This window comes from Musca domestica, unplaced genomic scaffold, assembly GCF_030504385.1.
Source record: "Musca domestica strain aabys unplaced genomic scaffold, Musca_domestica.polishedcontigs.V.1.1 2, whole genome shotgun sequence".
NCBI lineage: Eukaryota > Metazoa > Arthropoda > Insecta > Diptera > Muscidae > Musca > Musca domestica.
The window spans coordinates 25,275,616-25,300,456 of NW_026712249.1; the positions used below are offsets into that span (position 1 = coordinate 25,275,616).

Genomic DNA, 24,841 nt, shown 5'->3' on the forward strand with positions numbered 1-24,841 from the left:
CATTTTGGCCACAGACCTTGGATATTCCAACAGGATTCAGCACGCGCCACTTCAGAATAGTTACAAAATGAGGTTCCTCGCTTCATTTCCAGCGCACAATGGCCACCGAAATTTTGGCCGCCGACCTTGGACATACCAACAGGACTCAGCACCATCGCATTCAGCACTCGCCACTGAAGAATGGTTACAAAATGAGGTTCCCCTCTTCATTTCCAGCGCACAATGGCCAACAAAATTTCCGGATATCAATTCGTTGGACTATTGTGTCTGAGGTATTTTGGAAAGCAAGGTTGGCACCAAAAAATACCAATGTGTCGATCACCTCAAGCAAGCGCTTCGCCGAGAATGGGCCAAAATACCGGGCATCGTGTGACGGTTTCATTGCCCGTTTGAAGGCCATAATTCGTGCCAAAGGTAACCAAGTCGAGTAAATCTAAACGTATTCTAAAATTTGATGCTATTTCCGACATTTTTTGATTTTATTCAATTAAATTAAAAAAAAAAAAGTTAAAAAGCAGTAAGTTCGGCCGGGCCGAACTTTAAATACCCTTTATCATTTGGAACGAATTTGGAAATTTTCAAAAAATAAAATCCGTTAAAAATTCTGTTAAAATCTTAAATATTTCGAATATAGCCGCTATATTGGGGGCTATACGACGTGAACCTACTTAGGCTTTGTTTGTCATAAGCCATTATAATATTCAAATTCGAAACTTAAAATAAACGGTGAATAATGTAGCTAAAAAAATCAAAATACCGTATATAGGGAGGTACCGTTATATCGGAGTTCTACGAAGACGTGGACCTGCATAGACAATTTTCTGTCACCCATTACGAACTTGAAATAAGACATCTCAAACAATTTCGGTGAGTATTGTACATAAAATCGTCAAAATACCGAATATAGGGAGGTACTGATATATGGGGGCTACACGAAGACCTGGACCTGCAATTTTCTGTCATAGGCTGTAGTATCCATTACGAATTTTAAATACCAAATTTGAAACAATTCCGGTGAATAATGTAGCTAAAATCATCAATATGCCGAATACAGGGAGGTACCGTTATATGGGGCTATGCGAAGACGTGGACCTGCACAGACAATTTTCTGTCTTAGGCTGTAGTATCCATTTCGAACTTCAAACACCAAATTTAAAAGAATTCCGGTGAATAATGTCGCAAAAATCATTAAAATACCGAATATAGTGAAGTACCATGGGGGCTATATGAAAACGTGGACCTACATGGCCTAACTACGAACTTAACCTGCCTACTGGCAAAATAAACATGTGTGCAAAATTGTAACCGTCTATCTCAATTCGTTCGAAAGATAGCTTGATTACTACGGACAAGCAGACGGACATACAGACAAGCGGACATCGCTAAGTCTTAGAATTTTACGCTGATCAAGAATATATATACTTTGTTGGGTCTGACATGAGTATTTCGAGGAGCTACAAACGGAATGACAAAGTTAATATACCCTTCATACTGTGGTGGAGGGTATAAAAACGTAAAAATTATGGCGTTTTACTTTGTTGCAGGTTTTTATTTCACCCTGTATATCTTCATAAAGCTGACGGTATAGAAATACGTCATATATATGTACCTTAAATGCCTTTAAGAACTTAAATCCTTTACAAGATGGGTTAATTTTTTTGGAGAATGCAGGTGGGGTTTGCTCATTACTTTTGTGTGTACCGAATATATTAGATGTACATACATACATGCGTGAATTAAGAAAAAAAAACCTCCTGACATTAAGTTGCAAGTGTTCATAAATTAACATTTTGATGTGTGACATCTAAATTACGCCACCATGACATAAACACCTACACACTCATATACATATAAAACATTATTTAATTTTTTCTGTATAATTAAGATGTCATTAACATATTTGATTCTTCTCCTTTCTCTCTTCCTCCTTCGTCTAGGTGTATTATTTATATCTTTACATTGGTAGTATGATATTCCTACTTTTCATGTATGCCACGCTGCTATGGGGACGACCAAAAATTCCGGCCAATATAGGTAACCAACGCCAACATACGTTAATTAGATTTCGTCTACTAATCGTATATTTCCCTTTGATTCTAGCTTCTCCCACAAAACTCTCGGCCAAGACCCGTTCGACTAGTGCTTCGGAGAGTATGGATGAATCGGATACGGATAGTACATCAACGCATCGCAACAAGCGTATGCCACCGGCCATATCATCGGCGAGACGACCCTCTCTATTATCACCCCTGGGGCGGCAACATCATTACGGTAGTTTCTACTTGCGTATGGGTGCTGTAGGTAAGTGAAGTAAATGGGTCTGTTTTGTTGTGCTTCGCACTATTGTTCGACTTTGCCAGAGATTTATGAATGCTGTAGTAATAAATTTTATAGTAAAAAGTTTTGAATTGTTTGTGGGTGAGTATGTGTGCGGGATGCTTTTAAATGCCAGCGAGAGAGAAATAGTTTATAATGGATTTGTTTTGAAATGGGGTTTTAATGTAACTCGCACATACTCGTATATAAATATTTTTTTCCTTTTTTGAAAACAATAAAGGATTCCTATTTATTGTGAGTTGTTCTCGTTATTTACCAGAAAGCTCAGCCTCTGCAGCATACGACAGTACCAGGACTCTGCAATAATGAGCTCATATTTATTGCTATAACAAATGAGAAAATATTTCTATAACTACAATGATAACATAGGACTTGAGTTTGAAAGTTTCATTAATCAATGGCAGAGACAAATTGTGGGAAAATATGTATAGCTTCGAGGAAAAGTATCAAATTTTGTTTACATTATTAAGACCGGAGGAAAAGTTATTTATAAGGCAGGAAACGCTTCGGGATTACCAAGATAAAAATAAATAGTAGTTTTTACATGACGGAGAACTTAACTTATTGATAAATCGGCTATCCTCAAAAGTCCTCAAATTTGGAACACTGATAAAAATATTGTTATTTGCAAAATCTAAAGAAAATCGAACATTTATTTCTAATTTTATGCGAATAATCAAGACTGAACTTTTGAACTTTTGTGGGAGGGGTACCAGATGGGGTTGGAGTTAATAAATTCCATATTTACATCAGGTCTTTGATTGAGAAAAATATTAGGACATACCAAGTTTGAAAATAATCTTTGACTTGATTTGCAAGTTATGAGAGACATTAATATAAATACTTTTGCCCCTTTGTGGGGGAGGTATTGATACCGTATAAATATTGGAATTTTCGAAAACTAGAAAGAATCAAATGCTTTTTTGTTATTTTATGAAAGATATAGTTTATTCAAACTTTTGAGCCCTTTGTGGAGGAGGTAGAAATATTGATCTTGTTTAGGGAGTCAATAAGCAGGTGCTTGTTTCGCGTTTTATTGGATAAAAAATTATTCAAAATTTTGATCTGTTGTGGGGATGGTCACACCAGATCTTTGTTTATTAAAAATATTGGGATGTGTGAAATATGAAAAGATTCGGGTACTTGTTTCACATTTCATGAGAGATATGATCATTCAAAAATTGTACCATTGGTAGGGGAGGTTCTTGATGGACGGAGATCGATACTGTCCATTTTCACACCTGACCTAGCAGTTATACGAATTTTATGACTTTCAAAGTTTAAAAAAATCGGTTATCCTTTCTTGTTCTATTATGTAAATTATTTCTTTGAAAATGTTGACCTTTTGTGAGGGAGGTACCAAAAGAAATGGACCGATGTTGCCCATCTTCGAACTCGATCTAAGTTTGACAATAATATGATGATGTGCCTGCGTATCAGCCCGGAGGACAGATGAACAGAAACCCCTAGATCGATTTTAAATGGCCTTAAACCAATTTGGTCCAAAGAGACCTAGTAACTAAAATCGTTTTATAACGAAACACATTTTTGGCCGTATCAACCATAATTATAGGCTTCTATTCTAACCTTACCTCCATGCAAAATTTCGTGAAGAAAATTGTGATCTGTTTATAATACAAATTGTACAATTCAATGCAATATAAAAAATTATAATAAAATTTAAAAAATTAAAAAATAACTTATTTATTGGAATATTTTCATGGAAATGTGTATCTTTGTACACAACAGTTATGGTCCATTTTACCCTCTAAATATTATATGGTGACCATTCCAATTGGTAGGCTTCTTCCCAGCCTTAAACTCTAACTCAATGCAAAATTGGTTTATAATTGTTTTTTTTCAGTTTTTGGTTCTTTTCAACACTTACCAAAAATTCGATCGTAGGATTCTATTCTGACACCACCCCTACCTCCATGTGAAATTTTTGTGAGAATCGAGCCATAAATTCGACTTTGTATAATCAATATTTTTGCCAATCAAAGATGTAACGTTCATATTGGGTATATCGGTCCAGCCCTTCTGGTACCTCTCCCACGGAAGGTGAACATTTTGAAAATAATCCCTCTAAAAAACGCAAAATAATTTGCCGATATTTTAACACCCTCCGTCATAGTACCAAGCGACTATTCAGTTTGTTTTTCCGTCTGTAACTCATCGGAATATCAATTTCGAACGCCATAAAGTATACGTATGCTTGATCAGTATAAAATTCAATATATGTCTGTTCGTCTGGGGAAATCAGTCTAGCTTCCGACCGAAATGAAGTAGGTTGATGAAATTTTACTAAAATGCATTTTAGGGCCGTGGAGTTTTCAGCCCATATATATGTTTTTTTTAGTCATAGTTTTAACACGAATAGCTGTCCATACCGGACCAAATTTTTACATTGTCCCCATATAACTGAACCTCCTGATATTCTGCGAATTTTGTCAAAGTTTTTACAGGAATTGTTTTAAAATTTGGTATTTGGAAAACGAAATTGGTACTCCCTCCTATTACACAAAAATTGCCTATACAGATTCATGTCTTCGTATGAACCGCAACAGTATCCCCCCCCCCAAAAAAAAAAAAAAAAAAATTGTTACAATTTTGAATATTCATGAAGCTCATCCGATTCTATTCAGACTTCGCACATCTAAATATTTCCATTTTCAATGATGGTAGAGATCGGACCATTCCTTCTGGTACCAAAGTTTTGAATAAAAAAAAAAAAAACGATCATAAAATCCGAAATAAGCATCCGGTTTTCTTCAAATTACATACATAACAATACTTTTTTTATTAACCCAAGCTCTGCTTTGAAGATCGGATATATCGGTCCACTCCTTCTGGTACCCAAAACCTTGCTTTTCAAAATACTCCAGACACAATTGTCCAACGGATAGTTATCCGGAGATTTTGGTGGCCATTGTGCGCTGGAAATGAAGCGAGGAACCTAATTTTGTAACCATTCTTGGGTGGCTCGTGCTGAGTGCGATGGTGCTGAGTCCTGTTGGAATGTCCAAGATCTGCGGCCAAAATGTTTGCGTGCCCAAGGCTTTAATACACCCTCCAGAATATTTTCGCAATAATATTCGTCATTTTTGTTGATGCCAACGTCGATTAATACGAGCGGAGAGCGACCATCGGCTCTTATGGCGGTCCACACCATCACCATGGGCGGCACTTGAGTTCTGGTGGCCAACCGAATTGTACATTTTCAGCTGACCTCTTTGACATGTGAACACGATCATTTTGTTTGTTTGCAAACTGTTGGACAACGAATGTTTTCTCATCGGAGAAAACAAATTCGGCAGTTCGCTACTTTTGGCCGAGCGAAGCAACTCTTTAGCTCTTTTGAGTCTATTTTCTTTCTGTTGCGGTGTAAGTTCTTGCACTTTTTGGAATTTCAATGGCTGTACCCCGAGCTCATTTTTCAATATTTGCCGAATGAAATTTAGCGATATGTTCTGCTTACGAGCCATTTTTGGCCACGGCAATGCGAGTTTCGATTAAGCCGCTTCTTTACTTTTCCAACCATTTCTGCTGATGTTGCTGTTTTCTTCCGTCCACTTCCTTGACGTCGGGCTACGCTACCAGTATCACAGTAACGAGCGATGGTACGAGAAACAAAACATTTATTCACATTTTAATGTTGGAGTGCTCTAACGATATCCACTCGTGGTTTTCCAGCCAAATATAAACAAATCACACTATCACTCTTGAATTCCATCACGAATAATTTTTTTTCTGGAAAATATATTTTGGTGAGAGATAATGAGCTGTTACTGGAACAATTTTAACAGCTTTCGGACGAGTGGCTTAGAAATGACAGCAGTCTGAAATTGGATGCAGTTTTTTCATATCACCCTGTAAAAGTTCGATTTTCTTGTAATTGTGCCCATACCAATATTTTTTATCTGTATGAGATGAAGTTTGAAAATGGGATACTTCGGTCGACTATATCTGGTACTATATTTTATATATTTTAATATTTTCAAGAAACTATCACATATCTCATATAAAGTGAAGGAAGTAACCAATATAGTCCAAACCTGGCACTTCTAAATATTTATATCATATTTATTTAGGTCCAATGCGAAATGGACAATATTGACCCATTCCTTCGGAACCTAATCCATAGAGTATCAACAATTTGAATAATCATAAGTCAAAATATATTTAAATAATCGAATATTGGCTGAAGGTATACATCCATCGGTATTAGTATTTTTTGTAACATTTTTCATGAAATTTCCCAATATTTGATATCATGCTTTGGAAATAAAATGTTTTCTTTAAAACTATGAAATTTAAAAGGGATCGGTTTGGCATATGATTTAACTTTTGTTCAGTTTTTATCAGAATTTTGCCGTTTTCACTTCCCATTCACTTACAATCGTTATTGGCGTAGATAGTGACAGTGTAATCGGTATCAAGATGACGTAAAAAATCCTTTCCTTATTGGTATGGAGAAGGGAAGGGAAATTAGGATAGAAGAACTAATTACATTTAGACATTTCTGCTCTTGAATAATATCACTTTTTTCCTTCTTTCGCTGTTGGATGAAAAATAATATATGTTTATGTATAGCACTTAAATTCCCCCATCCAAGTGTCTCCATCTCTCTCCCTTTGCCAACAGGATTACTTAGACTTCTTCAATTTACACATTTAATTTATGCTACATGTAATGGCTATACTTTAGGGCCTCATGGTTTGTATTTTACTGGAGTTGTTTTTTATGTCGTTGTTGTTTGTATTTTTTCTTCTTTTGTTTCAGAAAACCCCATGTTAGCGAAAAAAAAACACCAAAACGGTTGAGTGAAAACAGACACACACACACAGAAAATCCTTGCAATCCCGTCATAATTCAATTGTGTGCGAATTATCTTTAAGTTTTCTTAAAGTCTGCTTATCTCCAAGGGGGAGGACAGAGTATCAAGAGTGTCAGACAAACCCACGCACACACACACTCAGACTCACAAGTCTCGCTGGAATTTCGAATTAAATTTGTTGTCGCTTTTATATCCGTCTCCGTTTTCTGTTCATCGTTATTTTAGCTGCTTTTGTTTTTGCAGGAAATTAAACGGAAAATTTTTGATAGTTGGTCGTGGGGACCGCTGTCCTTTATTTATCGTGTTTGCTTTTAAATGACTTTAATGTTGCTTCTTAGTTCTGTGCAAAGAAAAAATTTACATTTCTTGTTGTTTTGTTTAACTTTGTTTTTTTATTTCTTTACAGCCTTCGGTATTGGTAGCATGATATATTCTGGCCTGGAATTTGGTCAATATTTTGAATTGAATCCGGATACAAAATGTCACAATGTTTTGTTGGCTCTGACACCCGCCACGAGAATGGCATTCATTTTTATTCAAATGTATTTTATATTTTTGAATAATGAGGTAAGTAGATGTGTATATTTGATCTACTTAAAATAATGTAAACAAAAATCAGTCATAAGTATGTTAGCCATTCTGAAAAAAAATATTTTTCCGTATTGATTGTAAACCGAATTTATATGCATATAGTTGGGTAACGCGGCAGTGCTTTACATGTAATTTTTTTAAATAGGTGATTTGTAATATTTTCGAAGTGTTGCTTTTGAATTTTTTTTTCAGTTCTTTATTCAATTGGCTCTGGTTTTCTTAAGAAATCCTTAATTTCTTGGCATGATATCCCGACAAATCTATTCAAAAAATCTAGAAATGATTTATAAATTATTCGACAAATTCATGATTATATGCTAGAAAGGTCAGAAATTTTTAAAAATATTTATAAAAAATTCACGATGGTCGGTTCCTTAAAGAATAATTAAATAAATATTTAAATATGACAAAGGGAGATTTTCAAAAATCCACAAATTTCGTAGAAAATTCATGATTTAGTTCTATAAAAAATATTTTTAAAAACTGTACAATTTCCTGGAAATTAATAAAACACTATTTTTGCTCTAGTTTAAAAAAATTAAAAATTCGACAAGTCTACTGTGAGTTTTTTGAAATCCACAATTTAAATATAACCAAGATCTCTTTAAGAATATTTTGTAAAAAAATCATATTTTATTAATATAAAAAAGGTGCCAATATATCGGGGGATGAACAATATTGTGGACCTATATAGACAAAGCTCTGTCTAAGTGTAAAGTATTCACAAAGAACACCCTATGTAGAATTTCAGACAATCCCATTGAAAAATGTGGCTAAAATCATCAAAATACCGAATATCGGGAGATACCGTTATATGGGGGCTATACGATATCGTGGACCTATATTGATAATTATCTTTTAAGGGATGAAGTACTCGCAAGGAATTCCTTGTGTTGATTTTTGGACAACTCCGTTGAAAAATGTGGCTAAAATCATCAAAATACCGAGTATCGGGGGTACCGTTATATGGGGGTTATACGATATCACGGACCGATATAGTCCATCTTCGAACTTGGCCTGCCTCCAGAGAAAAGAGAGATCTGTGCAAAATTTTAGCTTCATATCTTAATTCGTTTTGACTATAGCGTGATTACAACAGACGGACGGACAGGTCTAAAATGATTATTTCGATGAGTTACAAACGGAATGGCGAACTAAATATACCATCCATACTATGTATGGTGGATGGTATAAACATATTGACATTTCATGATTTTGTGTTCAGGATTTCATTGGTGAAAGTTAAAGACATCAACGATTTTTGGTAAGAGTTCCATGAAAAACTCTCCTAGAAATCACGGCTACGATTTAGCTGGAATTCTTTGAAAAATCAAAGGTATTTTATCAACGAGTTCCCTAAATGTTTTATCAATTTTTTTCAAACAATGCGGGTTTTTTTTGATTTTTTACACTATTCGATTTAAAAATGTTGGATTGAAATATTCTTAAATAAGTAAAGAAATTCAGGGCAGGGCCAAATTCAAAACAACGTGAAAATGGACTTAGGATCATAAAAATACCAAATATCGGTGATTACCGTCAAATGGAAATCTTGGACCAATTTGTTTTGACACCGGCCTCTATCGGTCCGGTAATAAAGTACATGTACCGAACTTGCAACATTTCAGATAACAAATTTGATAAATCGTAAATATACTGAATACAGGGTGAGATAAAAAAAAACTGCAACAAAGTCAAACACCATAATTTTTACATTTTTTGTTTTAAATCTTATTGAATGAAACCAAAAAATTTCGAAAATGGCATGAAATTTTAGAATAAGTTTAGATTTGTTCGAATTGGTCACCTTTGGCACGAATAATGACCTTCAAACGGCCAATGACACACGCTGTCCGAATGTTGCTCTGCGGTATTTTGGCCCATTCCCGGCGAAGCGCTTTCTTGAGATGATCGACACTTTGGTATTTTTTAGTGCCAAACTTGCTTTCCAAAATACTACAGACACAATAGTCCAACGAATTGGTATCCGGAGATTTTGGTGGCCATTGTGCGCTGGAAATGAAGCGAGGAACCTCATTTTGTAACCACTCTTGGGTGGCGCGTGCTGAGTGCGATGGTGCTGAGTCCTGTCGGAATGTCCAAGGTCTGTGGCAAAAATGTTTGCGTGCCCAAGACTTTAATATTTTCGCGATAATATTGATGCCACGGTCGATTAATACGGTTAATAGGGTAACCATCGGCCGTTAAGGCGACCCACACCATCACCAGGGCCGGCGTTTGAGTTCTGGTGGCCAACCGAAGGTGCACATTATCAGCTGACCTCTTTGGCAAATAAACACATTATTTAGTTTGTTTACAAACTGCTGGATAACGAATGTTTTCTCTTCGGAGAAAACCAAATTTGGCAGTTCACCACTTTCGGCCAAGCGAAGCAACTCTTTAGCTCTTTTGAATCTATTTTCTTTCTCTTGGGTGTATGTTCTTGCACTTTTTGGAATTTAAATGGTTTTACTCCGAGCTCATTTTTCAATATATGCCAAATGGAGTATTATGATATGTTCATCTCACGAGCCATTTTTCGGCAACTGCGACGCGGGTTTCGATCATGTCGCTTCTTTACTTTTCGAACCATTTTTGCTTACGTTGCTGTTTTCTTCCGCCCACTTCCTTGATGTCGGGCTACGGTACCAGTATCACGGTAACAAGCGATGGTACGAGACACAAAAGATTTGTTCACATTTAAATGCTGGAGGGCTCTAACGATAGCCACTTGTGGTTTTCCAGCCAAATATAAAGAAATCACACTATCACGCTTGAATTCGATCACGAACAACTTTTTTTCTTTAAAATTCTCACCAAAATGCTTTGGGTACGCTTGTAAACAATATAATGAGCTATCACTGGAATAATTTTAACACCTGTCGGACGAGTGGCTTAGAATTGACAGCAGTCTGCAGTTGGTTGCAGTTTTTTCATCTCACCCTGTATATTACAACAGTTACATTTCAACATCTCCGAAAAACAACCCAAAGTAATTCTCTCAAATTTTAATTCTCTCATCTGCTTCTTTTTTTGCAGCAAATCAAAGTCTATCGCTATAAAATCATAGCCCGTTTCGGATTGATGCATATGATTGGAACGAATCTTGCCGTTTGGCTGAATGTCCTGATACAGGAAACAAAACACGAAATATTGACATTTTATAATCCCGAAAATCGAACGCTGCGCATATCACATCGAATACCGGGACATTCAAGGGCTCACTCTGTGTTGGCACCATCAGATCCAAACGTCCTGCTGCGCGTACCACGAGGCCTGAAGGGTCCCTATCAGATATTTGAATGTCGACGTACAAATATTTTGGGAACATTGGTGCAGGATGCCTCACCCTTCCTGTTTCCCTGCACGATTGAATATTCTCTGATATGTGCTGCCATCCTGTATGTCATGTGGAAGAGTATCTCCCGACCACAGATACCGAAACCCCAACGACCCGATATGATAAGTTCACCGGTTAAACGATCTCCACACCACTATTCGGTGGACTGTGCCCGGGCCCACAAGGGCCTGTTTGTGGGTATTCTGATTTTGGTGCTGACCATAATTTCTTTGATTCTATTCTTCGTATTGATCTCACGACCGGACTTTGTGGCCTTGGCCGTAATGGAGGTGACGATTTGTGAATTGTTTATCTATGGCACAGCAACAATAGCCACGCTGGTGGGAATGATTCAAATACGTCATCTGCAGTACGATGCCTATCGCAGTTTCTCCTTGGATGATATTCTGCTGGTGGGTGCCCAGACGGGTTCATTTTTGTATAACATCTTCACAGTAATTGCGGGACACTTTTCGCTGAGAAGTGATGATTGGCTGGTACCGCTCAACGCCTTGGCATCCATTGTGCAGACAGCGTGTCAAACTATGTTTATATTGGACGCCAGTCGAAGACAGGCCGTGACACCGGAACATATTCGTAAGAAACCAGGTCGAGAAATTGTTACCTTTATGTTGGTTGTTAATCTGGCCATGTGGGCCATCAGCACGCTGGAAAAGTCTCGGGCCGAGTCACATCCTATACAGCTGAATTTCTATGGCCTGTGGGCCTGGACCATTATCACCCATGTCTCAATGCCTTTGGCGATATTCTATCGTTTCCATTCCACGGTGTGTTTGTGTGAAATCTGGAAGCGGGCCTATAAACTAAAACCGACGTACATGTGAGAATTAGCCCGTGAGCGCATTGCCAGCATTGCGCAACAACAACAATTTTGTGAGGAACTTAAGACCAACTTGTCGTATTGTTATTGTTCGACAACCATAGTTGAGACCATTGAGGAGGCGGACAGTAATGGCAGTGGTAGTGGTGGTAATGGAGTCGCAACCTCGAATGGCCATGGCAGGGGAAATTGTGAACCATCAGCTCCACCGGCTGAAAAATGTGGCAATGGCTCGGAAACAACAACTGTAGTGTTAGAGGGTGGTGGAATTGGCACAGGCACCGAAGCCACCGAGGAGGAAGATCTGGAGACAACCGATAATGAAACTGTCGTGGAATCGAAGCAACAATCGTCGAGGAAATCAAGTGCTGGTGCTGGTGGCGGAGGCGGTGGCAATGGTCGTGCATTTTGTCCAGTCTACATCATCAATGGTCAATGAGTTTATATGCAACTGGAGTTCATCGATGCCAATTCACAAAAGGAACTCAGCTTTGTTTAGGCTCAATGTTGGATAAGGCGAGAGAGAGCGAAAGAGAATGAGAGAGAGAGAAAACCGAGCAAAGACACCGATGTTCTATGACTTCTTCGAAGGTGGATTCTTTTGATCTTCTTTTGTAGGCATAAGGAAACTAAACGAAAGCAAAGCAAAGAAAAGAAAAAAATATATATATCTATCTATCTACAAAAAACAAATATACACACAAATACAAAAATAACAAGAACAAAAAAACTTAAAAGTAATTTAAAAGACAAAAAAATAAAACTACTGACCAATTTTGTTGCTCTTCTTTGTAAGGAATCATCACCACCACCACCATTGTCATTTCATCCTTTCCTCAGTCATTAAAACTCATTTGTTTAGGCAATAATTTTTTGAAACTAAAAAAACACACAAAAATAAAAAATTATTAATATTATTGTATATATTATTAAATAATGAGATATTATATATATGTTTGTAAATTTTATTTAATTATTTTTAAATAATGTAAACCCCTGAACAAAGCAATCAAAAAAAGAAATTGATAAGAAAATAAAAATTAAGATATTTGTTTTGTTTGTGAGCGACATTCCAAAGATTATTTAAATTTTATATATATTTATATATATTCTAATGATGTATTAATATTATTTTAATTTAATTTTTAAATAAACAAATTATTTTATTTGAAATTGTTGTTGTTTTTTATTTCAATCGTTTTGAAACATATTTTTTTTGAATTTTTTGACCCTTTTTATTATTTTTTATTTCGATTTTTTTGGTAAACATTTTTGAAAATGATACACAGTTTATGAATGTGTACATAGAACTGGAAGATGTTAGATTTGGATCAACGGATTCTTCAATTTCAAAATACGAAGACTTAAGTCGACATTTTATGTAATGCTCCGGTTTGAACTGTTGATTACATGGCAAAAGCACTGTGGACCCAATAGCCAACCCCCGGCTAAATATCCTTTATAAATATAATCTTTTGTGATTTTTGAGTTTTATCAAAGAATGTATTTGAATCAGTTCAAAAATGTCCAATAATCTGAAAAGTAACATTTTGTGGGCTGTAATTTTTCAAAGGCCTCCACCATAGAAAGGAGGTTATATTAAATCAGTCATTCCATTTGCTACACCCCCAAATATTTTCCGGAGGCTCTATAAAGTATTTATATGTATTCATGAACAGCATAAAATCCTGAGTCAATTGCACGTTGTCCGTCCGTCCGATGAAATCCAGTTATAGTTTATATAATTTGAAGTAAAGCTTTGAAATTTGACATTCGATATTTTTGATAATTTTATTCACATTAATCCAGAATCTTTGTAATGCATAGAAGGCATACAGAAGACCCTCCAAGTGAAGGACTGTTATGCACAGGGGACCTTTTCCATATCAGAAATAACTTCATAGGGAACTTCTTTGTAGAGGTAGTCTCAAGGTTTTCTTCCATGTTCTAAAGACTCCAATAAAGCAGATCTCTGAATTTCACTGTTTTCTGGAAATCGAGCGATAGCACCCTTGGAATATTAAATAAATATGAAAGAGTATGTTTCGCTCGTTTTAAAGTGAGAGCTAAATTCGTTGTTGTATTTGACCGTTGTTATATTTGAATGTATGTGTACAGGAGATAAAACACTGCAACAAAGTCAAACGCCATAATTTTTAATTTTTTTTTTATTTTATTGAATTTTGGTCCATTCCCGGCGAAGCGCTTGCTTGAGGTGATCGACACTATGGAATTTTTTTACTGCCAACCTTGCTTTCCAAAGTACTCCAGACACAATAGTCCAATGGATTGGTATCCGGAGATTTTGGTGGCCATTATGCGCTGGAAATGAAACGAGGAACCTCATTTTGTAGCCATTCTTGGGTGGCGCGTGCTGAGTGCGATGGTGCTCAGTCCTGTTGGAATGTCCAAGGTCTGCGGCCAAAATGTTTGCGTGCCCAACGGTTTAATACACCCTCCAGAATATTTTCGCGATAATATTCGGCATTTATTCTGATGCCACGGTGGATTAAGGCGAGCGGAGAGTGACTATCGGCTATTATGGCGGGCTACACCATCACCATGGCCGGCGTTAGAGTTCTAGTGGCCAACCGAAGGTGCACATTTTCAGCAGACCTCTTTGGCAAGTAAACACGATCATTTTGTTTGTTTACAAACTGCTGGACAACGAATATTTTCTCATCGGAGAAAACCAAATTCGGCAGTTTACCACTTTCGGCCAAGCGAAGCAGCTCTTTAGCTTTTTTGCAGTCTATTTTCTTTCTGTTGCGGTGTAAGTTCTTGCACTTTTTGGAATTTCAATGGCTTACCCCGAGCTCATTTTTCAATATTTGCCGAATGGAATACTGCGATATGTTCAGCTCACGAGCCATTTTTCGGTCTCTGCGACGCGGGTTTCGTTCAAGTCGATTCTTTACTTTTCGAACCATTTTTGCTGATTTTGCTGTTTTCTTTCTTCCACTTCCACGGTTACGAGCGATGGTACGAGACACAAATGATTTATTCACATTTAAATGCTGGAGTGCTCTAACGATAGCCACTTGTGGTTTTCCAGCCAAATATGTAGAAATCACACTATCACGCTTGAATTCCATCACGAATAACTTTTTTTCTGGAAAATTCTCACCAAAATACTTTTGTACGTTTGTAAACAATATAATGAGTTGTCACTGGAATAAGTTTAACAGCTGTCGGACGAGTGGCTTAGAAATGACAGCATTCTGAAGTTGGTTGCAGTTTTTCTATCTCATCTTTTATTTAAATATATTCTGACTTGCGTTATAATTATGTTGACCATTTATGGTAGAGGTTTCTCTCCTGAACTGATGTCCCAGGTTTGAATTATATCACCTACTTTCTTCATACATGTATGGAATATGTGTGAAATTTTTTAATACACTTCATCTTATATTGATAAAATTATAGGGGCGCATACTTTTGAAAAAAATTAGAAAATTATTTCAAATGTTGGTCCCTTGTGGGGGAGGACAGGAAGAAGTGGGTGCAGAAGACCATATTCTGGACTGATAATGGCATATATAAATTTTGAGAAATATCGCTGACTTGTTTCGTAGTTATCATCTTTTGGAAGAACAATTAAAATTTTGACAACCAATAAGAGGAGGTTAGAAAAACCCCTTTTTCTTTTATTCGACATCGAAAACAGTTCGATCGAAATGTATTTCTGTGTGCTTATTTTAGATTGATAAAAAATGAAGATTTTGGCATAAACAATTGACGTTTAACTCTGAAACTTGATATTTAGTCGTTTGCATATTAAAATTAATCTTCTTCGAAATTATTTCGTTACGAATGAAAGAATTCGGACCCAGATATTCGAAATAAATATAACCTTTCTGTTGCTAATTTATCTGCTCCCCTAAAAATTGCCCATCAAATACTATGGCAGATAAATTTGAATAATGTTAGACTTTTTTTATCAATATTAAAAAATTTAATGAATTTCAACATTGCCCCTAATTTTTAAAATGTTTTCTTAATTGAATATTTTATTTAAAATTTTTTAATTCAATTATTTTTTCCCATTTTCCTCACTAAACATTGTCGTTATTAATAATTACAAAAAAGTAAAATAAACACACACATTAAAATGTCACTACTAACGAAAAAATGTTCAAATTATTTGTGAAAAATCAGAAATAAAAAACTGAAAAACTAAATAATCATGGAATCTTTGTAATCTCAAAATCATAGTTAACGTAACTCAAAGTATTGGAAATATATATTAAAACCTTAACAAAATATATATAATTGATATAAAACCTATTGAACAAATAAAAACGAGAAATGTAGGATATGAATTCGAAATCAGTATCAGTAATGTGTTGTTCTTTATAAACGAATGCTATTTGTAGGATCAGCAGAATACAATATTAAAACTGTTTTTTGATAGTGTTGTAAACCAGTAAAGCATTTAAAGCAATTTAACAATTTTTTTGTAAAACTAAAGTAAATTAAGAAATTAAAAACAAAACGGAAAATTAATAAAAAAATACACAAAACTAAAAGTACACAAATGATCATTTTTTCGGAATTAACAAAAAAATAACGATTTAAATAGTAAATACTTACATGATACTACTACATTCATACAACAAAGAAGGACCATTTTATTAAAAAGAGGTATACTTAAAAATATTTTCGGAATATATTTGATACCCTTTTCCAAAGTTTTATTTGTCAGAAGCAATGGTTTTTGCTCCTTTCATTTCTTCACTTCCTCCAAAGACTTATTTATTTTTACAGAAAAACAGAGAGTGTTTTCATAGAAGAGGTTCTTACAGAGAGCCAGTAAGTCTTCTTATAGAAAGCCAGTCGGTCTTCCTATAGGAAGCCAGTGGGTCTTCTTATAGAATCAAAGACGTTCTTCATATAGAAGACCAGAAGGCCTTGAAATAGTAAACCAGAAGGCCTTCAAATAGAAGACCAGAAGGTCTTCGAATAGAATACCAGAAGGTCTTCAAATAGAAGACCAGAATTGCTTTTAATAGAAGACCAGAATTTCTTTTTATATAAGACCAGAAGGACTTCTCATAGGAGACCCGAAGGTCTTCTTATGGAAGACCAGAAGGTCTTCCTATAGCAGACCAGAAAGTCGTCTTATAGAAGACCAGAAGGTCCTCTTATAGAGGACCAGGAGGTCTTCTTAAAGAAGACCAGAAGGAAGAAGAATTGATGGTCTCCTTATAGAAGACTAGAAGGTCTTCCTATAGAACACCAAAAAGTCTTGTTATAAAAGATCAGAAGGTCTTCTTATAGAAGACCAGAACGTCTTCCTATAGAAGACCAGAAGGTCTTCCTATAGAAGACCAGAAAGTCTTCCCATAGAAGACCAGAAAGTCTTCCTATTGAAGAGCAGAAGGTCTTCCTTTAGAAGAGCAGAAGGTCTTCCTATAGAAGAGCAGAAGGTCTCCCTATAGAAGAGAAGAAGGTCTCCCTATAGAAGAGCAGAAGGTCTTCCTATAGAAGACCAGAGGGTCTTCCTGTAGGAGAGCAGAATGTCTCCCTATAGAAGAGCAAAAGGTCTTCCTATAGAAGACCAGAGGGTCTTCCTATAGAGGACCAGAGGGTCTTCCTATAGAAGACCAAAAGGTCTTCCGGAAGTCCAGAGGGTGTTCTTATAGAAGACCAGAAGGTCTTCTTATAGAAGACCAGAAGGTCTTCTCATAGAAGACCGGAAGGTCTTCTTATAGAATACCGGGAGGTCTTCTTATAAAAGACCAGAAGGTCTTCTTATAGAAGACCAGAAGGTCTTCTTATAAAAGACCAGAAGGTCTTCTTATAGAAGACCAGAAGTTCATCCTATAGAAGACTAGAGGGTTTTCCTATAGAGTACCAGAAGGTCTTCTCATAGAAGACCGGAAGGTCTTCTTATAGAAGACAATAAGGTCTACTTAGAGAAGACCGGAAGGTCTTATAGAAGACCGGTAAGTCTTCTTATAGAAGGCCAGAAGTTCATTCTATAGAAAACCAAAAGTTCATCCTATAGAAGACCAAAAGTTTATCCTATAGACGAGAGGGTTAGAGTACCAGAGGTTTTTCCTATAGAGTACCAGAAGGTCTTCTTATAGAAGACCGGAAGGTCTTCTTATAGAATACCGGAAGGTCTTCTTATAGAATACCGGAAGGTCTTCTTATAGAATAACGGAAGGTCTTCTTATAGAATACCGGAAGGTCTTCTTATAGAATACCGGAAGGTCTTCTTATAGAATACCGGAAGGTCTTCTTATAGAATACCGGAAGGTCTTCTTATAGAATACCGGGAGGTCTTCTTATAGAATACCGGAAGGTCTTCTTATAGAATACCGAAAGTTCTTATTATAGCAGACTGGAATGTCTTCTTATAAGGGACTGGGAGGTTTTCCTGCAGAAGACTAGAAGTTCATTCTATAGACGACCAGAAGTTCATCCTATAGAAGACCAGAGGTTTTCTAGGGAGTACCAGAGGGTTTTTCTATTTAGAACTAGAAGGTCTCCTTATAGAATACCGGAAGGCCTTCTTATAGAAAACTTGGAGGTCTCTTTATAGAAGAGATGGTCTTCATAGAGAATACTTGGTGGTCTTCTTATAGAAGACTTGGTGATCTTCTTATAGAAGACTTGGAGTTCTTCTTATAGAAGACTTGGTGGTCTTCTTATAGAAGACTTGGTGGTCTTCTTATAGAAGACTTGGAGTTCTTCTTATAGAAGACTTGGAGGTCTTCTTGTAGAAGACTTGGAGATCTTCATTTAGAAGACTTGGAGGTCTTCTTATAGAAGACTTAAAGATCTTCTTTTAGAAGACTTGGAGATCTTCTTTTAGAAGACTTGGAGATCTTCTTTTAGAAGACCTGAAGGTCTTGTTATAGAAAACTTGGAGGATTTTTATAAAAGACTTTGAGGTATTCTCTTAGGAGACTTGGAGGTCTTCTTATAGAAGACGGCGAGGTCGTTTTATAGAAGACTTGGAGGCCTTCTAATAGAGGACAGCACGGTCTTCTCATAGAAGACTGCAAAAGGAAGATTTTTAGTATTGTGGCATATAATTTTAATTTTCCATTTCACCAATATCATATAAATTCATTCATTCATTCGACAACAAAAACTACCGATTTTTACTGAAGAAAAATAAAAACAAAACTCAAAACTCAACAAATCATAATCATGACCCACCACAAAATTGAAAAAAAAAGAAACATAAAATGTTAAAATGGAAAACAAAAACTAAATTTAGAATAATAATTGAATAACAAAAGTTTTTAAGAATTTCATATTTTCGGATAACGACATTAGATATACAAACATAAAATTACAAATACATACAAATAATACAAAATTTGACAACAAAGTAACAACAGCAATGATAGAATAGCAAAAAAAAACCTACAATCTTAGCTCATCACAAATCATTAGAAGAAAATACGAGGGAATATTGTTTATGACCAACCACCATTTTATTGGCATAATACAAATCACAACAACAACAACAAACAATATTTGTATAGAGACTGATTTGTGTGTTCATTGCAAATTAATAATCTCGAAAAAACCAAATGTCACCTTTGATAAATATAGGAGTATTGCAATGAAATTTTTGAAAAAAAAAAAAATTAATCAAAATTTATAAAAAAACAGTATGACAAAGAAAAGTAAGATATTTAAAATTATAGCAATCATAGATTATTAAATATAAAACAAAATTCCATAATTATGAAGTTGTAAAAGATGAAAAATACAAGTTGTATGGAAAATTGTAAGAAAAATCTTTGTTCATTGTTATTTTTATTGCTATAAGTCAGAATCCAATGTATTTACGTGAATATGTGTATATGTATGAAATATTTGGTCGTAGAATTTTATTTTTTCCTATTATGTGAATTTCAATCTTCTTTTGAATATTTAACATATTTAGTGAAAATAATAATTGTCAAATAGCTCAAATGTCGACAAGGAAATTTTTGATAGGGAGTTTAAACAAATACAATTTTAAAAAGTAAAATAAAAATACAGCTAAGTTCAGCCGGGTGAAACTCTTTATACCCTCCGTCATTGGGAGGAGAAACTTGAAAATTTCCAAAAAAAAAAAAATCCATCGAAAAATACCGCTTAAGAGAAACACGTTATACGTGGGCTATTCAAATCTGCATAGACAACTTTGCGTCATAGGTTGTAGAACCCATTACGAATCTTAAATACGCAATTTGAAACAACTCCGATTAATAATGTCGCTAAACTGATCAAAATATGGAATATCGGGAGGGGTTATATGAAGGCGAGGACCTGCATAGAAAATTTTTCGTTAAAGGTTGAAGTACCCCTTACGAACTTCAAATACCAAATTTGAAAAAAATTTGGTGAATACTGTCGCTAAAATCATAAAAATGCCGAATATCGGAGGTACCGTTGTATGGGGGGCATACGGTATCGGGGAATTATATAGACAATTCTATTCCAGAGGGTAAAGTACTCAAAAGGATTTTCAGACAATTCCTTTGAAGAATTTGGCTACAATCATGAAAATACCGGAGGTGTCGTTATATGGGGGCTATTTGAAAAAATGGACATGGACATGAATCCCAGGGAAAACTTCATGAGAATCAAAGAATTTTGAAACGTTAGAATTTTGTTTGTGATATTTTTTAAGAGAATGACAGAAAAAACTTAAATTGTTGACCTTCAACTCCGAAAACATTTTTTAAAACATGAAAATTACGGACAGTTTTGCAGCTTTATTGGTAATGGCAAGCCTTGGCCATGTACCAACATTTTGTCTTATATGAATTTGTGAAATTTGGCCAATATTTTTCCAACTATTTTGCCTTTGAACTTAGTATTATAGAAATATAATTTCATCTGTGAGCCAATTCCAAACCACCAATCCTTTGACTGTTCCTTAAATATGGGATTCTAATGTAAATTTCAAAGATCATATGCATAACCTTCATCAAAACTGCAAGAAGTCATCTATTAATGAAACACCTAGTGTCAACGATCCACGTTCAACGATCTAGTACAAAAATCCCCAATTTGCAGATGACCTGCGAAAGGTATTTTATCAAAGAATTCTAAAAACTCTTCTATCTTTAACAAATGTCTGCACGAAGGAGCGGAGCTATATTGTCCAGTTTGGCATCTGACCTAAGTCTGATATAAATATTACGACGTGTCATGTTTTGACTATATTAACCACTACCTCCACCTCATATGAGATGATGGAAATAATGGGATGTACAAAATTTGGAAACAATCACGCTATTGTCCATTTTCGAACTCAAAGTTCAAAGTTTAAACAAAAATTGGACGATCCTTTATATTTTCATGCGGTAAATTATTTTCCATGATGATGTTGATCTTTTGTGTGGGAGGTACCAGAAGGAGTGGATCGATTTTGATCATTTTCGAGCTCTATCAATGATTGATAATAATAATAATATAATGATGTTGTGACGACGTGTTTTCACTTTGAAGCTGGGGTAGGTTCAGCGGGGGCCAGAGTCGTCACAAAAATTTATTTGTTAGGACATAAAGAGAGAGAGAGCGAAGCAAAAATATTTTCTTAAAACGTTATAAATTTATTTCCTTAAATAACACTAACACTACACTAAACACAATAAAATCACGTTCAGAACGTTTTACGAAGAACACTAAATCACAAAGTTCAGTCGAAATGTTAATAAACGGGTAGCAGTGGTGGCAGCTTGGCACAGCGGCGGCCCGATGAATAGGCGAGCGACGAATAGTAGTGGCGGCAGCTTGGCACAGCGGCGGCCCGATGAATAGGCGAGCGACGAATAGGGTGGCGGCAGCTTGGCACAGCGGCGGCCCGATGAATAGGCGAGCGACGAATAGGGTGGCGGCAGCTTGGCACAGCGGCGGCCCGATGAATAGGCGAGCGGCGAATAGGGTGGCGGCGGCTTTGGCACAGCGGCGGCCCGATGAATAGGCGAGCGGCGAATAGGGTGGCGGCAGCTTTGCACAGCGGCGGCCCGATGAATACGCGCACGACGAATCGGGTGGCGGCAGCTTTGGCACAGCAGCAGCCCGATGAGTACGTCAGTCGCCGTCAACGCAGCCCGAAGAATAGGGAGTATTGCTACAGCCCTCACTCGACCCTGCGTTCAGTCGCCGTCAACGCAGCCCGAAGAATAGGGAGTATTGCTACAACCCTCACTTGACCCTGCGTTCAGTCGCCGTCAACGCAGCCCGAAGAATAGGGAGTATTGCTACAACCCTCACTTGACCCTGCGTTCAGTCGCCGTCAACGCAGCCCGAAGAATAGGGAGTATTGCTACAACCCTCACTTGACCCTGCGTTCAGTCGCCGTCAACGCAGCCCGAAGAATAGGGAGTATTGCTACAACCCTCACTTGACCCTGCGTTCAGTCCAGTCCAGTCACCACAAATAGTCAAGGCTTATTGTTTGGCTTACTAAGACTCAATTCAACCGAGGTTGCGCGCCTTTTCTTCCTCCCAATCACACTTGACTTACCAGCCATCAACAGAAGACTGATCTCGATTGTGTGAAATGCGTCTCCTTTTATACCTTTTTGGCTGGACAACGATTGTTGTTTTCTCATGACAGCAGCTGATCCCAATCTGACAGTTTTGCGTAGTTCCGCCATTTGCCACCAGGGGTTCCAATGTTGTATTTTAAGTATACTTCTTTCTACTAGGGGACCTGTGTGACCGTTAATATTCAAATACATTTAAATTACATGACCCTGAGTAGCTGTTAGTTTAATTCATAACTTAAATATTTTAATTCATTTTCAAACAAAAATATAATTCATAGTTGATGTATATAACATACGTAAGTAAAAATGGTATTTAAAATAATAATGTACCCCAAAAACGAAAGCATGACTTTTGGGCGTTACATGGCATCTCTTCCTCCCTCTGATTTTTGATTCCTTGATTTGCTTTCTCTATTGCTATTGGGTTTCAATAGCCAGGAAGCCCTAGGGTGTTATGTAACCTTTTATTTCTCCGACATGGGCACTTTGGTTCGACTATATCTCGGTCGAATAGGAAGGTATGTTAGAGACCAATTGCAGAAGTTCGGAGAGATACCTTCACTACCCCGTCTGCTGATATTATTATGCGGTACTGCTTGCCATCTTGTTTAACAATTCGCTTCAGTTTGTGTCCCTTTTTCCAATTGTTTTTAAACTTCTCGATACGGATTTGTAGGTTTTCGGGATAATTTGGCAGTTCGAGAAATGTGTTATCGTTCACGGGATTGTCTGTCGAGGACGATGGCGTTGACTCAGTTGGGATTTCAGTGACTGGCAATTTGATTGTACTTGGTGTGCTATTATTCTCCTTACTGGGTATAAACACTTCATCGATGGAAGGTTGACTGCTACACAATGTTGGCTGATGAGGTGTCATCGTTTGGCTTGTGGATGATGATGAAGACGACGAGGCTGATGAGGATGAGGATGACGATAAAGACGACGAGGCTGATGAGGATGAGGATGACGATCGGGAAGACATCGATGGTGATGACAGTTCGACAACGTGTCCCGGCGTTCCTGGTAATGATTTATCTTCCTTCACGTTGGGGGACCTGTGATCGTCCGATATGACGGCAGCATTGGATTGCGATGGAATTTGTACGTCATCACTATGCAACAGATTTGCTTGTTCGGTTATGTTATATAGCGGTGATGATGGAGGAACACCAACCAGCGTCTGCCATTGGGTCCACCACTCAGAACTAGGATCTTCGGAAACTGTCACAAAACTACTTGCGGTCGATCTGGAGTCTTCTTCTAAATGTGCGAAAGCATGTGAGGATGAAGTAGGAACCTCCTCATGTTTGTGTGAGGTGTTGGATATTGAATGGATATCTTCGGTGTTGATCTCTTCCCCTATCGCGGGTGTGGGTGAGGGCGTACGATGATTATCCGGCGGTGGGTTGGTTATTTCATATATTGGATTTTCCCCGGAGTCGGGGACCAAAAGCTGCATAGTAACTGTTCTCTCATAACAGCGAAATCCGAGATATTTGTATTGGCTATCTTTCTGACGGACAAATCCCAGACCATACCTTTTTGGCGGAGACGAGGAACGTTGATCTTCGTTATCCGACTCATCCAGCGAGGAATTATTCGAGGATAAGGGTGACTGTGCTCGCCGAGTCACTGAGGTTTCTAAGTAACCGTAAAACATACGCCGACATTCTTCATCCATTTCGAAATTTGATTGAGATTCACCCGACTCCTCCATATTGGGCCGAGGAAGAGTTGATGCGTCATCTGAGTCACGACACCATTCTTTACCCGGTGTAACAGGCATTTCTGAGCACCTTGAAGTGGGTGTTGAGAGCACATCGGAAGCCGGCTTAAAGCTATTTGGCGAACCAAAACACGGGGCGTAGGTTGGTGTACGCGGGACGTCACTACTAGGCTGGGTTTCCTCGTTCAAAGAGTCAGTTTCATCGATATCGTCGCTGTTGTTTTCGGTCGTGTTACACTTTTGCTGTGGAACGTCATTCGGGGTTGTGCTGCACATTCGGTAAAATATTTGGTGCTGGGGCGATGAGGATTGACTGCTACCCTTTCTTGGATTGGGCTTACGGTATTGATTTGTTCTCCTCTTTCGGCTGGTACTAGGACCTTCGTCTAAAAATATTGTCCTTCGCCTTTGAGCCTCGACTTGTTCCAGATGAGCTCGAAATTTCTCCTTCGCCCGTTTGAATTTTTTCGTGTTGGGGCTATCTTGCTCCATCGTGATGTTGAAATTTTGAGAATTGCGATGGTCTTTGAAGTATGGGCTTATATTAGGACACTGATTAGTTTGGGTATTGTCAATTTAATGTCTAAAAATAAAATAAGAAATTATAATGAAATGGCATCACATAAACGTAAGTGGAACTACAATCAACATTCTAC

At 37.0% G+C, this 24,841-nt stretch overlaps 1 protein-coding gene across 2 annotated transcripts in view; it reads left to right on the plus strand.

Annotated features, from left to right (window-relative positions):
* Nucleotides 1–12,639, plus strand: part of LOC101900593 (proton channel OtopLc) — a 142,496-nt gene extending 129,857 nt beyond the window's left edge. For both annotated transcript variants that reach the window (XM_059122014.1, XM_020034671.2), the window contains 4 exons: nucleotides 1,938–2,034; nucleotides 2,101–2,301; nucleotides 7,581–7,741; nucleotides 10,805–12,639. In XM_059122014.1, coding sequence (XP_058977997.1) covers nucleotides 1,938–2,034; nucleotides 2,101–2,301; nucleotides 7,581–7,741; nucleotides 10,805–11,950 — 1,605 coding nt within the window. In that variant the 3' untranslated portion in view covers nucleotides 11,951–12,639. The remainder of the gene's footprint in view (nucleotides 1–1,937; nucleotides 2,035–2,100; nucleotides 2,302–7,580; nucleotides 7,742–10,804) is intronic.
* The last annotated feature ends 12,202 nt before the right edge of the window (nucleotides 12,640–24,841 follow it).